The following is a 16,887-nucleotide window of genomic DNA, read 5'->3' on the forward strand; positions in this document are numbered from 1 at the left end:
AGGAAAATAAGGGAGTTGTGAGGAGAGGACATGAGAGATGCTGCTTACGTTATTTTTCATAGCATTTCCCCAGTGGAAGCTGCCGAGTTAAAATCAGTAACCAAAAAATAGACAGGCAATAATTCTAACCTCTTAACGTTTTTTGTAATATTTTTACAATGTATCTTCTTAAATGTAGAAGAATTTTATCCAAACAGTAGCTCTTATGCAAATGACACATGTAACTGAAATTCACCAATTCCCTCACCATTTTCACTTCCATTGTTTTTCTTCCATTAAATCCAAGTAATATCTAATTAAAACATTTTTGTGTAAAAAAACAGAATATAAGGTATGATTCCATTTTTGTAAAAAATACTTCTGTTAGCATTTCTACCTATTCTTCTATCCTTAAAGACACATATGGAGAGGTCTAGAATAATTTTCATTCAAGGATGGATATTTATGGTATATATATACAATGGAATATTACTCAGCCATAAAAATGAATGAAATAATGCCATTTGCAGCAACATGGATGGACCTGGAGATTGTCAAACTAAGTGAAGTAAGCCAGACAGAGAAAGAAAAATACTATATGGTATTATTTATATGTGAAATCTAAAAAAATGATATAAATTCCATTTACAGACCAAAAATAGACTCACAGAAATAAAAAACAAACTATGATTACCAAAGGGGAAGGGCAGAAGGGATAAATTAGAGGCTGGGGATTAACAGACACACGGGACTGTATATAAAATAGATACACAACAAGGATGTACTGTAGAGCCCAGGGAACTATATTCAACTTCTAGTGGTAACATCGAATGGAAAAGAATCTGAAAAGAAAAAATATGTATGTATGTCTCTGTGTAACTGAATTACTTTGCTGTGCACCTGAAACTAACACTGTAAATCAACTACACTTCAGTAAAAAGAAGTTTTTTTTAAGTACCACTGGTGTCATAGGATTGAACCCTGTTGACAGTCTAACGAGGCAGCTGCAATCACAGCCTCCCTTTCTTACAGTTGTGGAAACAATGCTCAGAGTGGGGAAGTGACTTGACGGAGATGGTGCAGCCGGTACAGGGCCCCTCGGCTTCTGGACTGTCTGACCCCAGGGTCTGCCCTCACCCACAGGACTCCGTGAACTCCAAGCCACACTAGGAGGAGGGAGGGGTCAGAGCACTGAGCACTGCTGGAGGCGTGAGGAGGCTGAACCCGCGCCTCTCCCCGTGGACACCCCGCCCCTCCCAATCAGGCGGCAGGAGCATCCTGTCTGCCCCCACCCCCACGTCTCAGCAGCCGTGACCTCCAGCAGGCCGAGGGGATGCCTCCCCCGGAAGCCCCCGCATCCTGCATTCTGCTGAACCCGCAGCGTGTCAGGCCGCCTGTCCCAGCTGCTGCACACAGACGGTCTGACCTGACGGGCTGGGGCTGAGTTACCAGCCCCTCGGCTGGAAATAGCCCTTTGAGAAGCGTGCAGCGGCTACGTGTCCACAGGGAGGGGAGGAGGCAGGGCAGGGGGGCCAAGGAGTCCCAGGATCCCGAGATAACATGGGGCCGGATGTGCAGAGTCCCAGACACGGTGGGCTGGCGGGGTCACCGGCTCCAAGGAGGTGAGTGGGCACCAGGATGTCTGCTCCTGACGTGGGCTGCGTGACAAGCCTCAGGCATCCTGCGAGGGCAGGCTGGGTTCCGATGGGCAGCCTGGGAGCACCAATCAGGTCAGGCAGCCTGTGTGTGTGCACACGCACACGCACACGCACACTGGCTCCGCCATCCGCGGTTCCCATTGCTCCCTCCCTGGGCACAATCTGAGCTTGACAAGCACCCCTCTCTTCCTGCTGGTTTTGGTCAAAGGAGCAGAGTGGGCATCAGAAGACAGCAGCCCGGGAAAGCCCAACAGAGCCTGTCAGGCAGAGTAACCGAGGGCTCCACACTCGGCTCCCTCTTCTCCACCTGGAAGAGAAAAAACAGCCAAAATTCACCCTGGAGAGCTGGCTCCAGAGGACCAGATCCCCCTGCTCTCCCTGGCAGTGCCCTCTGCCTCCTGTGTTCCCATCCCAACGGCTCAGTCTCCAAGAACACAGCGCTTCCCAGGATGGGTGGTGGAGTTGGCAGAGCTCTGAATTCAGAGCAAGACGACCTGGGTCTGACTCTCAGCTCTGCCACAGACAAGACGTGTAACCTCTCACAAGTCCCAGATGGATCCTCAGTTTCTTCATCCATAAAATGGGATACTTGCCATCCCGTGGAGTGACTGGGAAGATAAGGTCCGAGAACGCACATGAGGATGCTTTGTGTAGAGTGTACAGTTAGGGAAGTTCTCTCTGAAGGTTTAAGGGATGGTCTCTATTATTACACGCCCCTTCTGCTGCGGGGGCCAGTCCCAGCTTCAGTCTGGGTCCTCTTGGGAACGCCACTGAAATGTCTCCTGTTAAGACAGCGCCCTGGCCTCCTCCAGGGGTGTCCCACGATGTCCCCAAGGAGGTCTGGGAGAGCACGTTGCCACCGTGGTCATTATCACACCTGGAGCTTGTGTGATGACCCTAGACCAGGAATTCCCAATCCTTTCCACATTGTGTCCCACATGGAAATTAATATTTGTATGCACACTGGCCACCACCCATCACCCCAGAGATTCCAGCCTCTGCAGGCCGAGAGGGTCACCAGCCCTGCACACCTGCTACCCCTGGGCACTTACAGGACACAGAGCTCAGGAAAGCTCCACGCAGAGCAATAAACTCGTCAAAAGAAAAGAAACATGAGATGGGTTGGTGAGAGAGGCAAGCTGACAAACTTTACACTGAGAGCCCTTATTCAAAAGCCGTGTCCGCCCCGTGCGTCCCCGGCCAGTCTGGCCGAGTCTCTGGCTTTGCTCTGAACGGAACAAGCACAGCCCTGTCTTATCGCCCAGAGTGAAGCCTCCGTGAGACCCCCTCACACAGGCCCGGCCGCCCTGGCCTGGGGCCCCCAGCGTCCTTATCTTCCACGAGCCATAGAGGTGGAGGCCAGGGGAGGGTTTCCAGTAAGAAGGGCATCAGCGGAAGAGAGGCCGGGGAGGGCTCGGGGAAGGAAAGGAGACTTGAGGAGGCTGCAGCGGCTGGTCGCTCGCTCAGACTTCTGTGTCCTCTGCCCCCGAGCTCTTCAGTGACCTTCACCAGACCACGGTCCCCAGTGGAGGCGTCAGCAGTGCTCGAACGCCTCTTTTTCCTCTGTTTGGATTTAGATTCCCTCTTGAGCACATCTGTGGGGCTGAGACTGACACCGTTGTGACCTATACTATCTAAATTATAAAAAACAGATACTCACATATATGCTATGATATATTAAAGGCCTCTGCCCTGCTGGAGTTTCTCCCTAATCCAGGGTGGACGTCGTAAGCAAAGCAGGGGGAGAGAAACGAGCCCACCAGCAGAGAACGTAAACACCCTCGGTCAGCATCCGCAGGCGGGCGTCTCCCAGGGACCACAGCCAGCACAGCAGGCGGGGAGGTGAGCAGTGGGGGTGGGGCGGGGCTGGAAGGCCGTTTCCCACCCTCAGAGAATCTCACGGCCCTGGACATCTGGGAGGGGCCTGAGAGGTTATTGCATTCACACATCCGCCTCCCCAGCTTCCAGCGGGGAAACAGGCAGAGGGGGACGCGGTGCCTCTGTTCGCATGCACAGATCTAGAGGCAGATCTGGAGGGAGGCAGTCCCACGTGATGGCCGGGGTGAGAGACCCGCCGGGGGCTTATCTGAGGGGATGAAAGGTAACCAGCCACACGCAGGGAGAGAGATGCTGCTTCAGCACATTTCCCGTGTCTGACCCCGAATGAATCGTTCCAGGTAGTGATCATGGTCTGACACAGGTTCAGGCAAACACCACTGCTGAGGTGCTCCGTGTGCAAAAGATTCTGTGACTGTTAATTCAAGAAGGCGGTCCCCCGCATAGCCCTGAACGGCCCTAAATCTCCTCTCTAACCGGGGGGCCAGCATTCTCTGTCTTAGAGACACATCCTGGGTGCAGGCGGAGAAGCAGGGGGCCCCTCTGCTCCTGGCGCTTCCTCTCCCCGCCCCTGCCCTCTCGGCCTCAGCCGCAGCACGTCGCGGGCTCAGGGCACCTGATTCAAACCCGACCTGTCCCGGGCGTGAGCTGCACACCTCTGTGAGCGTCGCTTAGACTGTCTGCATCAGCCCCTCCTTACACAGAGGAAGCAGCTGCACCTCCTCAAAGCGGTTTTATGAAGAGCGAACGAGTCACTAAAGTAAAGCGTCTCGTAGGCTGTGAGTCTCAGGTGTCACCGTGATCATCACTGGAGAAGCAGCGCAGGGAGTCAGACAGACCCTGCCCCCGTTTATCTGCGTTGTGACTCTGGACAAAGAAACCCCAAGAGCTTATAAGGAATCTCTTTGCTGTTCTCCACCGCGGCTGCACTGAAATCAACTACGTTTCAATTTTAAACATTTAAAAGAATACAAATTAAAAAAAGAAACCTCAAGAGTGCCACTTCTTTCTGTATATTACATATTGTAATTCTGTAAATTAAAGTATTGATCATGCCGGGGGGGTCTGCTCGCAGGGGTGCAGTGAGACCCAGATGAGCGAGTGCTTGTGCAAATGCTTTATAAACCACAGAAACACGTACACACAGAGGGTAAGAAATGCCACCTCTCTGTGCCCATGCCATGTGGTCGCTGATGGTCCCCAATGTTTATCTGGAAACTCCTGGACACACGGGTCACACTTCTCCCCTCTTCCGTCAGCTGCGATGTCCACCCGCCTGAGGTCTGCACTCAGTAAATGTGGAGTGGGGAGAGCAGCCGTCTCCTCCCACGTGTCTTCTTGCAGAGCGTGTGCCAGCGGCCGGCTCCCTAGGGGACGACGTGTGCTAGGACTGTCCCAGGAGCCAGGCCCCCCGTAGACACTAACTGTAGGGGTGCCTGGCCTGCAGCTCTGCTTCTGGGACCCTCCTGGGCTCAGACCTCTGTGCTTAGCCAACAGACATTCACGAGCTCCCTGAGTCCACCTCCAAGCTACTGGAGAGATTATACCAGGGGAGTCGCCCCCGGCCATCCAAGTCAGGGAAACCGAGAGATCAAACCTCAGCATTTTGCAAAACAGCAGTGACTACGAGGCCTTTCTTCCTTCTCCCTGTCTGGAGATCTTCCCAAGGTAGCGACTTTGCTTCTTGTGCCACGGCTCTCAGTCCCCGTATCTTCATGAGAAGCGGGACTGGGGGGTCTCAGAGGATGCCGTTGCCTGATGCTGTCCCGGGTTATCTCTGTATCTCCCCAGACACCCACTGAGTGCTGGGCACCGAGACAGCCCTGGGAGCACAGTTCCTGATTGGAATTAACAAGGCCGAGAAAACCAACGTGAGTGAACTTGGCAAAAGGTGAACTGCAGGGGCGTTGGCCACCTGCATGCTGGAGCTGGATTTTTTTCGGAACCACTGGCTGCCTTCACATTTCCTGATGGAAGTGGGGCAGGTCAGCAGACAGCCCAGAGTTGCAGATAACTTTTGCCCACACATCATTCACTTTTTGGAGCGTTGGCTTGAACTTGTGCGTGTGTGTGTGTGTGTGTGTGTGTGTGTGTGTGTGTGTGTCTGGACGTGCCTTCCGTGAGCCTCAGAGGTCCTTGTATTCTCTTCCAATGGGCTGATTACAACACAGAGGATGTGGACAGCGGAGTTTTTCCTGTTTGATGTCACACTGCAACCCTTTAAAAGTCAGAGGGGGGAAAGGAGGGAATGCAGCCTTGGAGCCTCACGGTTTCAGAAACCAACAAGGAAGAGGAGAAACTTGCCAGCGAGGCCAGACTGCGCAGTCAGGGAAGCGGGGTCAGGTTGCAAACTCTGCACCAGCCAGTCAGAGAGCAGCGATGCTGGGGGCCGGCCTCGGGCTCTTGGTTGGCACCCTGTGCTGTGCGGTCCGAGGGTACCCCAACACCTCCCCGCTGCTGGGCTCCAGCTGGGGCGGCCTGACCCACCTGTACACGGCCTCGGCCAGGAGCAGCTACCACCTGCAGATCCATACGGACGGCCACGTGGACGGCTCACCACAGCAGACCATCTACAGTGAGTGCGGGCTCCGTCCAGGCTGGGAAGAGTGGGGGTCCCTCTGTCCATCCACCTGCAGGACTTGGGGAGGCCTTGGCTAACCCAGCTCCTAGCTTCTTGCCCAGAATCCATGTATGTGTGTGTATGTGTGTGTGTGTTTAAACCTTGGGAGAAGATTCTGCCACCTCCCTAATGAGTATTTATTGGTTTCTCCCAACAAGAATAATTTTCATCTTAACTAAAATCTGTCTTTCCCATAATAGCAGCCACCTTCTCTTTGTTCATCCAAAGAGTCAAACAAATATGCAAAAGATAGACAAGGAGGCGAGGGGGAAATGAGCCAGATTGGTCAACAGGTGCCGTGTCTGGGCTCATGAACTTTGGCCTGGGTTGGCAGGGGAGGTTGTGAACAAGATTCCTGTATCAGACCAAGGACTGGAAGAGATGAGCACAGGGGTTCTTTCCAGCTCTGAGCTTCTAGTATTCTGGCCTTATAAAAGTCCTCAGGAAAGAAGGTACTAAAAGCAGGCAGTCCAGGAGCGCTGTCTCGATGAGTCTGACCAAGGGCATCCGTGTATCCATCCACACACTCATCCATCCGACAGGCCCACTGAGGGTTTCGGTGGTACCCAGTATGGGCTGAGCTGGTGATGCTCCTCTGTGCAGATGAGAGGCTTACTGGGTAGCAAATCGAGCTGGTCGGGAACTCCCCGAAAACTTGAGTCAAGCAGAATGCCTGTGAAGATTAGGTTTGTGGACGGTTGGATCACAGTCCACAGCAGTCAATTAACTGTGTTTCAGGTGTCTTCATAAGGGACAGCAGGGAGGGTGGAGGATGGATATTGAAAAAGGCAAGGTCTTCTATGTTAGAAGGACTTGTAAAAATGACTCTAAGGATACAGAAAAGTGATCCAATGAAGGGAATGAGAGAGCAATCACAGGCTCTGTTTAATTAAAAACAATTTCTTACGTGAATAATGACTTGCCCTTTACTGGGGTACTAAAGCACCCGGTAACTTTGCTGTGGCCTTGCTGTATATGCGAGACAAGCATTCGGCTAAGAATCAGAGGTCCTTAAACCTGGTGGGGAGACAGAGGCACGTGCAAAGCCAGGAGTTCAAAGCTCTTCAAGCGCTCGATGGGTGGAGAGAGGAGATGCCTCTGCAGACAGCAAGCAGGTTCTAGAACTCAGGGGCTACAGGAGGACTCTGGAGTCAGCATCCTGGAAGCCAAGTGTGAGTCTCATGGCAAAAATCTGAAGTCAGTCTGGACACAATTGATGCAGCCCAAGTGTTGCTCATTTTATTCAGTGGATATTTAACAGACCCTACCATGTGTCCAACATTAAGCAAAGCTCTGTGACTTCAAAAGAAGGCCCAGCTCCTCAAGCACCTCCAGTCTTCCATCCCTTTGTGTCTCCCAGCTCATGAGCAGACTTTTTAGGAGACACGGTTCACACCTCTCCTGGAGGGTCACCCTTACTTCAGGATGATAGGTGATTTCATGTGCAGGATAGAGGATTATGGTAAATTATTTTGATGCTCATCGATGGCAAAAGCTGCAGACAATTAGAGAATGCTGATAAAAACTGTCCAGAATCGTGGAATCCTTTCAATGCAAGGAAGCCCCCAGAGACAGTCCTCCGAGGGGGGCCGTGACTGGTGTGTTTGGGTGGGGTTGGGGGGAGGTGAGCCTCCCGAGCTCACAGCATGCATCCCGGAACTTTTCCTCAAACACCCACCGGCCTCCGGCCCAGACGAGGCACAGAGCACTAGCTGGAATGAATTAAGATGACTGAGAGGAAGCAAAGCGAACTGAACTGATCTCAAGACTACTTTTTACAGAAATGGGATTTTGTTTTGGCACACATAGACCCGAGCTGAGCGCTGTGTCTCCGGCAGTTAACAAACCTGGGAGGGGACTGGGTCGGAGGGTGGGAGGGAGACACTTTTCCTCGTTTACATAGCTTTTCCGTACTATTCAGATCGGTTGTCTGTGAGATTACCAAAGGAACAATGTATACACTGAGATAAAAAGTTACCAGGAGAGGAAAGGAGGAACAGTGGCGCCTGCAGGCGGACAGCACAGGGCAGAGACAGGCTGGACGAGGACCTGCGGTTTCCTCCTCGGTGAACGCAAAGCAGCGTTTTACCTCGATGGGAAGGTGTGGGGTGCGGGGTCTTTTTCCCCTCCTAATTGATTACACATTTCCAGTGAAACGTGGTTCGTCTGATTATTGTGCTTCACTAAATTCTTGATTGAGAGTTGAGTGCCCAGCCCAATTTGGATTTGTTGGTCATTGGGAAATGATCTGCCTGCAAGATTCTGTCCCCTTGGGACTCACAGCTGATGTCAGGGAGCCTCTCCAATGTCTGTGTCCCCTTCCTACTGTGAACGAGGCCACCTCCCGCTCCCCGTGCCCCCCACTTTGTGAAAACAGAAGCAAAGAGATGCTTGTTACACGCCCATTCATACTGCTTCCTGGATCCCGAACCTTCTCCCTCCTCCGCCGTCTCCCACGTCACTCTGTCCACTTGCAGTTGAGCTCTCCTTGGGCTCTTTAACACGGCAAAGTGTTCTGTCTCCCGCGGGGACCTCGAAGCCCTGTACACCTACCATCTTATTTTCACTGCTCGGTGATGAGACTGGAATACAGCAGGAAATTTTCTACTTTCCCAGCCCAGGTTGCAGCGAACTGGTAATAGTAACAATTACTGGCATTTAGAAAGTGTGTTTATAGCTGATATAAATAATGTCTCCTTATGCCCTGAAGTTGAACAAATGGGGTAAGTGATTCCACTCTGTATGAGAAAACAGAGCTTCAAGATCTTACATAACTGGCTCCTGGTCACATGGCAGTAAATGACCTAGCAGACCCCTGCTTCTCCCGGGGTCACCTGCAAACACTGCAGCACTGAGGGAGATGTCCTTCATGCCTGCTTGGCTCCAGCAGGTGTGGCCCCAGCAGCCAGTGGTTTTGTGTCTTCTCTCTGCCCAGTTCTGCCCTTGGGTCTGTGCAGACCTGCCTTGGGCATCTGCATGGGGTTGGGGGTGGGTGGGAATCAATTCTTCCCTTTGCTGAACTTTCACACGGGCTCCTAGGGGTCTGACTCGAGCCTGTGCATCCTTGCGAGAGTGGGTCCCCGTCCCTCTGCAGGCTGTCCTCTGCTGGCACTAGCCTGGGAGACCATTGCTAGTCCTAAACAACTCATCTCTCCAATCACTGGACCCAGGCATCGGCCAGCACGCCTGCCAGAGTGCGGGCTTGTCCTCGAGGGCAGACCAGCCGTCCCGCACGGTGCTTTCCACCTGCTCAGCACTTTTAAGACACTTTGACCTCATCCTCCTGTTCGAGCCCGGTTGCCGCCCTGTGAAGCAGGCAAGACGGCTGCTGCTGTTCTGTCTTCAGAGCGGAGGACACCGAGGCTACAGTGATGACTTGCCTGAGGCTGCAGAGTCACAGGGCGTGTCGGGGACCCGGCTCCAGGCTCTGCTCCTGTCCCCCGAGCCGCCTGGGGCACCGCGCCCCAGGGGCCTGGTGTCTGCGGCAAGGGCTTCAGCCCTTGATTCTGTCCTCTCAGGCTGGTCGTGATTTCAGTTGGAGACGAGCTACAGGGTCATGGGAAGAGGATGTTAGGGTCGCAGACCTAAGCTTGCATTTGGCCTCAGTTCCCTCATCCCCTAAGTCAGACGCTGCCACTTCCAGGACCAACAACCATAACGTTAACAAAATTGCAGCTATTCTGAGAATTTAAAATTTGTCATGTACTGAGGGTGCAACCACTCAAAGCCAGTCACGAAGTGTCATTTTTCCCAACTAGACTGAGCATTGTTACAGGTCAGAAACAATTTCTTATGCGTTCCACGCGTTCCGCGTGTTTCTCTCAGGCCTTACCTCCATGTTAGCCACAGATCTGAGACACGGTGGCAGACCCCATTTGGAGATTTAACACCCTCTGCACCTCCCAAACCCCGCCGCACTTCCAGAGGCCTCCCTGAAGCCTAATCCTTAGCCAGACTTGGAAGCAAATGACCTCTTCTCTTTGGCCCTCTTTCTGGGCTTGGTCCCCCGTCATTCCCTCTGTCCGCCTCATTCCAACTTCAGCCTATATCCCCTCTGTGCACAGCTAGCATCTAAGCAGTGCAGGCTGCCTTCCTCCGAGGGCTTTGTACTGAGCCTCCGTGGGGTAGATTTGAGCTTTAAGTCACCCTGTGCGGTGCCACCGCTTACTGGGCACAGACACCCAGCATTTACACTGTCTCCAGGCTACGTCCCTGGAAGACTCGAACCCCTGCCTGGGCTACCTCCCTGGGGACTATGAGACCCAATGAGATACCTGGGGAAATTCTGCAGAAGCAAGCAGGAGTGGCCCCGACACTGCAAGAAATGATTCTAACAGAAAATGACAGGTAATTAAACAGCATTCGGGGAGGAAGTCTTGTTGAATTATCACACCTTTCACACCTCTGCTGGTCTACTTGCATCCTTGCTGCAAGACAGAAAACTGGAGACTTTAACTAGTCATTCTTAAAATGGCAAGTCTAGGGAGGGGGGACGGGGGAAGGCACAGCTCAGTGATGAGTGCATGCTTAGCATGCACGAGGTCCTGGGTTCAGTTCCCAGTACCTCCATCAAAACAAGCAAATAAACCTAATCACCTCCCCAAAACAAAACAAAACAAAAGAAGTCCCCACGGGGGCGGGTGACGGGCTTACTTGAAGCCATTATCAATAACTTAGGGTGGCGGTGGTATGAATGGGTTTCAGGCCCTTGTCGCAGACTAGTTTTTGAGAAGGGCATTGAAAGAACATGTGGGACCACACCTGGGGAGTTGGGGGGGGGGGACACTGCCAAATGGGAAAAGGACAAAGAACAGCAATGAAGAAGCAAGAAGAAATCCCCCGTGTCCAGGCATCTATTCAATGTGCAAAGATAAACGGTCGGCTTCTGAGTAGATCTGAGAATGTATTAAAGCGGGAGATGGTACGGGTGCTCTGACAGGTGCGGCACTGTGCTGCGGCAGCTGAGAAGAAAGAGTTCCTTCTGACTGGCGAAGTTAGGAAAGTCTCCGTACAAACTGTGACATCTGAGTCTGGCCTTGAGGCGGGAGAGACCTTAATAGCAGAGGAGGAAGGAGAAGGTCTACTCGAATACAGTTCCTGACACCTTCAGGGCGTGGGCTCCCGTAAACCTGCCTCCTGCGTGGCTACCTGGGTAGGGGAACAGGCTCCACAGGCAAACTGGACCCTTGAAAGACATCTCAGCATAGACTGAAAAATCACAGAAGCAGAAGGCTTGGGAGCACATGAGCACCACCACAAACATTAAGAAGTATGGGGCAGGCAAAGGGGAACGTAAGGGCAGTCCAGGCAGAAGGAGGAATGTGTTGGCTCAGGTGGAAGAACACTGGGAGGTCAGGATGCTCCTTACAGGCAGGAGGCGAGGCAGGGGGCATGGGGGGGAGGGGAGGCGTGGGGGCAGGGGGAGTCAGAAGAAATGAGCGGACTGTTATGGGAAATTGATGCCACCCTTAAGATCAATCAAGGGAGGCTTCCTGGAGGTGGGAGTTGGAGCGCAACAAGGTTTTGACCTGAATGATTTTCTCCGTAGGTGCCCTGACGATCAGATCAGAGGACGCGGGCTTTGTGGTGATAACAGGCGTGATGAGCAGGCGATACCTCTGCATGGACGTCAGAGGCAACATTTTTGGCTCAGTGAGTTTCTTTTTGTGCTGGGTAATTATTTGCCAATAATGATCTAATTTCTCTGGCAAAACACAGTGTTTTATAAAGCGTCGGTGTCCCACTGGCATTACCTCTTGGTGATGCTCTCACTGAGTACTGCATTCTGCCCAAGCACCCAATGCTCAGGTTTATACAGTGGGGTTCTAGCGCCAGGGCTCTCAGTCTCTGGTCTGGCCTGCCCTCTTGGTGCCATTTTTTTGCACAGCACCTTGTCTCCACCCCGGGACCTCCAGTCACGTACGTTCATGTCGTAAAGTCCATTAGAAAGAGAGGGTGAGGAGCCATTAGTGTCTCATAATTCTGTTACTAGACATCCTTGACCTTGGGCAGGTCCCCTTACTTCTCTCAACTTCAGTTTCTTCGCCTGGAAAAAGTGAAGTGGGAAGGACCACGGGCCCTATGAGACTCCCCAGTCAAAGATGTGTCACGAATTCTCTGGGCCCCAGCTGCAATGGCTGGTCTGTCAGATGGGTGAGCGAGGGAATTCCGAACTGCAGAGTGCAGTACGTTCTGAAGCATCGGGAGATGGGACAGCAGCAGGACTGCTTATCTTGAAAGCCCTCGCCACCAGAAATTCCGGGAAAGCAGTGACTATCTGCTTTGCTTTCTCCTGTGTCCCAGCACCTACCACGGTGTCTGGCCCAGAGTGGGTAAATATCTGTTGAACAACATAGATTAAAAATACATAAATATCTGTTGATCACTTACAGGCATATAGATAAGTCCTCACCTGTAAAATACTTCGTGGACTTTGAGGTTAAATCACATACGATGTACTATACCAGCAGGTGCCCAGTCAAACCCAGCTCTAGTTAGTGGCAGAGTGAGGGTTCCAGTCATCTGCAGATGAAGTTCATGCCCTGATTTCCCAAACTCAGTTCTGTCTCCAATGTGAGCACCCTCCCTTATGTATGGCCCTAGGGACCCCAGCCCACCTTTGTCCAGGTGAGGAGGCAGACCCAAGCCACCTCTCAGCCAAAAAAAGTGGTCAGAAGGCAGAGAGAGGGCAGGACAAGGCTGCATCTAGGTGGGCCTCCCTCCAGAAGGCGGACGCAGGGCGGCTTGTGCCGGCAGCCAGTCGCCAGGTGGGGCTATGAGGTCCCCGGGCTGCCCGGCCCGCAAGTCAGTGCTGGGTGCCGGGCAGTTTGGAAATCAGTCAGTATCAACTTTTCCCCGCGGGACACGATGGGTCAAAGGCACCGACCGAGTAGAGAGGGTGGGAGGGCTGGGGTCTCAGGAGTCACCTGGAGGCTTTCGGACGCCCCGGGCCTCACCTGGTCGCTCTGCTCCGGTTTCAGCATCACTTCAGCCCCGAGAGCTGCAGGTTCCGGCAGCGGACGCTGGAGAACGGCTACGACGTGTACCAGTCGCCGCAGCACCGCTTCCTGGTCAGCCTGGGCCGGGCCAAGAGGCCCTTCCTGCCGGGCACCAACCCGCCGCCGTTCTCGCAGTTCCTGTCGCGCAGGAACGAGATCCCGCTGCTGCAGCTCGGCACGGCGCGGCCCCGGCGCCACACGCGCAGCGCGCCCGACGGCTGGGACCCGCTGAGCGTGCTGAAGCCGCGCGCCCGCGCCGCGCCCGCGCCCGCGCCCGCGTCCTGCTCGGGGGAGCTGCCCAGCGCCGAGGACGGCGGCCCCGCGCCCAGCGACCCGCTGGGCGTGCTCCGGGGTCACCGGCTGGACGCGCGCGCCGGGCCGGTGGGCGCCGAGCGGTGCCGGCCCTTCCCCGGGTTCGCCTAGGGCCGCCGGCCGCCAGACTCACGAAACCCGGGGGGTGGGGAGGGGGACCGGCTCCCCTTACACCCCGAGGAGGGGAGGTGGGGGCACGGCTCCCTCCCGGGAGGCCCCCGGGGAATTGCCCTTTGAGGCCTGAGGAGCGGAGATCCTCACCCCACCTGTACCCGCCCCACGAGGAGAGAAGGGCTCCCCCTTCCCAGCTCGTCCCTCTGCCTCTCTTCTTGCCAGTCTAGCACCCAGAACAGAGCAAAGGCTTAGCGAGTTCACCACCTGGAAGGTGAAGGGAGAAGCCAAAGCCAGCAGCTTCTCCACTGCCCTCCCCCCGACCCCGATTTCATGTCATCTGCCTGCACCCTGTTGGCGTCCGAGTTTGCAACCTTGACCTAGGGCATTAAGGGCTCAACTGGCAAACCCGGAAAACCCTCATCTCCAGCCTTCCTTCTTCCTTGAGCATCTCTGCAGATGAGGTATTAGCAAGACTAGTGGTGGGGTGGTCAAACCTTGGCCAGAATAAATGCTAGGAGCACTGAGGCAGGAATCAAGCTAGAAACCCACCCTTCCGACGGGGTGGGCCCCTCGCCCTGCTCTCCTCCTCTCTGCAGCCACAGCCCCGCCCAGGGTGACCCTGCTCTTCCCTGCCTGTTGGCCCCGCCTTTGGTTTGAGAGAATTGGGCTTGAGGAGCTTTGGTCTTAGCTCCTGAAGACCTGCCCTGCTAGGATGTTTTTCCAAATGGGAATCAATTCAGATGCCTCTCAGAGGTATTTGATCAAGCCTCTGTTTGCGGGCTGAGTGGTGAACCCTTCTGGATGAGTTACACAAAGGTTGCAGGGAGGGGCCACCCTTCTAGATGAGTTACACAAAGGTTGCAGGGAGGGGCCTGGACCACGGGGCTGCTCTGGGCCAGGTTCTCGGTGGACTGGCAGACTGTGCCCTTTTGCCTGAGTGAAGTGGCATCGAGGGCTCAGGTTGGGGGAGGAGGGCAGGGAGGAGGTCCGACCACCAGGGACCCCAGGGTAGGACTCAGTGTGAGGCCACATGCCCAGCCCTCCGCTATGACCTCCGCTGTGCGCCAGCTGCAGCCAGAGGTGCAGCTAGAACATCCCTGGGCTGACGCGCCTGGGTCTCACTACCCTGGGAAATGCCGGGGGGACCAAATGAAGACAGTTTCAGTCCCTGGGGAAATCCAACCGTGCCTTACTGAAACGCTGAGCGGTGGGCGGGTGGGACTGACGACTTTCTGTCGTCCTCAGGGGCCCCACTTCCTACCTCTATTTAAACTGGCCACCCAAAGAGCAGAATGTTAATGAGCAGCAGCTTCCTCTCAGTCACCTTGTCCCCCCACCCCGCCGCCATCGTGTACCCAGCCTCAGAAATAGATCCGTTCTTTTCACTTCTGAGAGACATTGGACAACTGCTCTCACCTGATGATGGACTTACGCTCAACTTGAAGGACGAGTTCCTACTTCGAAACCCTAGAACTGTGTATGGCGCTACACAGCAGCGCACGCATGGCAAGTAGTTCCTTTACAGTTTTCATGGCCTGCTGGAGACACTACGCTGCATAGAAACCATCAGGAGCTCCCCAACACCGGAAACTAGATGGAAAGGACTTTGGGGGAAGACTGGCAGGAACCCTACAAACGCAATACGTTCCCTGGGGCCTCCTCCTTGGCAGAGCCAAGGTAGCCCTCACAATTCCCTGTGTCCCTTAGCACGTGGCAGTATTTATTTATTTATTTGGAAGATTTTGCCTATCGCTCTATATTTATAGATATTTATAAAAATGTAACCCCAACTTTTTCCTTTCTTCTGTTAAAAAAAATAAAATTTATCTCAGTTTCTCTTAGCATTTCCTCTCTGTATCACTACCGTAAAAGTTGTCAGAATGTGAGTAAAAAGGATTACGGGAGGGGAGCACTGGGAAAATCTAGAGAAAGCAAAAGTGAAAAACAAATCAGAATTGTGAAATATTCAAAGTTTTTCTCCATGTATAAATGAACTCAGCAATTTTGACTAATTCAGACAGTATTACTGCCAACAAGAAACTTTCTAAATCAATGTTGGATTTCTGATCACTCTAGCGTTTCCTTTAAAGAGAGAATTTTTCTTTTTTTAATTTGAAAAATACCCGTAGACACAACCACATCAGGATCCCAGGGAACCTTTAAAGGAAGATGACACATGCCAGGCTCTATGAGAAGAAATAAGAGGAAACAGCCCACAGCCAAGAGAAAACGCCATCATTAGAAGCCAACCACTGGACAACCCAGATCTGGGGGTTGGGGGCAGGGACTTTATTTTATTTTACCTTTTGTAACTGTTTTTGGGGGGTGGGAGGAGTAATTTATTTTTAGAGGAGGTACAGGGGGTCGAAGCCAGGACCTTGGGCATGCTAAGCATGCAGCTCTACCACTTGAGCTACACCCTCCCCCCCAGGGCAGGAACTTTAAAGCAGCTACTACAAACATCTCTAAGGGTTTAAAAGGAAAGAAAGACACTAAGGAGCAAGCAGATCAGGCATCTCAAAAGAGAAAATAAAGAGCCAGATATAGATGTAGACTTGAAAGATATGATGCCTGATACAATACATTTATGAAATGGACTAAATACTAAACTGAAGATGAAAGAATAGACTGAATATAAGAAAATTAATATGTTATCTAATCTGAAGAACAAAGAAAAAGCATGTTAAAAAATCATAAGGGCCATAGTCTCAGTGATCTGTGGGACAAGATCAAACTGCCCCAAAAGGAGTCCCAGGACTGAAGTGGAAAAAATTGGGGAATGATATTTGACGATACAATGGCTGAAATTTTCCTCTAATTGATGAAAAACTCATGTGCTGATCCAAGAAGCTCAGCAAACCTCAAGAAAAAGAAACACAAGGAAAATCACACTCAGGCACGTCACAGTCAGAACTGCTGAAAACAAAAGACAAAATCTTGAAAGCTACTGCAGAAAATAACACTTTCCATCTAGGTGAACAGCTTTCAGATTGATGGGGGATTCCTCAGTGTAAACAAAGGGAGCCCTCAGACCCTGGAAAAGCTGAAAGGAAACAAAGCTATGTACCCAGAACTACGTATCCAGCAGGAGCATCCTTCAATGGGGTGGGGGGATGAAGGTGGGGCACAAACTGGGAGCTTGTGGCCAGGCTGAAAAGAAACAACAGCCCACGGGAAAACTACAGAAAACAAGCACAAGCAATAGAAACAGTAAAAATGTGGGTAAATTTAAACAACTGTAAATATAGGATACACGTTCTTCCCTTGGTTTCTTTAAAATACCTCCTAGAGCAAAAATTACAACATTGCTGTGTGACACAGTTTCCACACGGGATGGGGAGGGTAGATGAACAGATGGGTGCCAGACCGT

General features: G+C 52.6%; 1 protein-coding gene across 1 annotated transcript; it reads left to right on the plus strand.

The window, feature by feature from the left end:
- The first annotated feature begins 5,615 nt into the window (after window positions 1-5,615).
- Window positions 5,616-14,712, plus strand: FGF23 (fibroblast growth factor 23). Its single transcript, XM_032472915.1, has 3 exons — window positions 5,616-6,048; window positions 11,642-11,745; window positions 13,074-14,712. Exons 1-3 carry the CDS (start codon window positions 5,676-5,678, stop codon window positions 13,512-13,514), a joined length of 918 nt encoding a protein of 305 aa, XP_032328806.1. The 5' UTR covers window positions 5,616-5,675; the 3' UTR covers window positions 13,515-14,712.
- The last annotated feature ends 2,175 nt before the right edge of the window (window positions 14,713-16,887 follow it).

This window comes from Camelus ferus, chromosome 34 (assembly GCF_009834535.1).
Source record: "Camelus ferus isolate YT-003-E chromosome 34, BCGSAC_Cfer_1.0, whole genome shotgun sequence".
In the NCBI taxonomy this organism is placed as follows: domain Eukaryota; kingdom Metazoa; phylum Chordata; class Mammalia; order Artiodactyla; family Camelidae; genus Camelus; species Camelus ferus.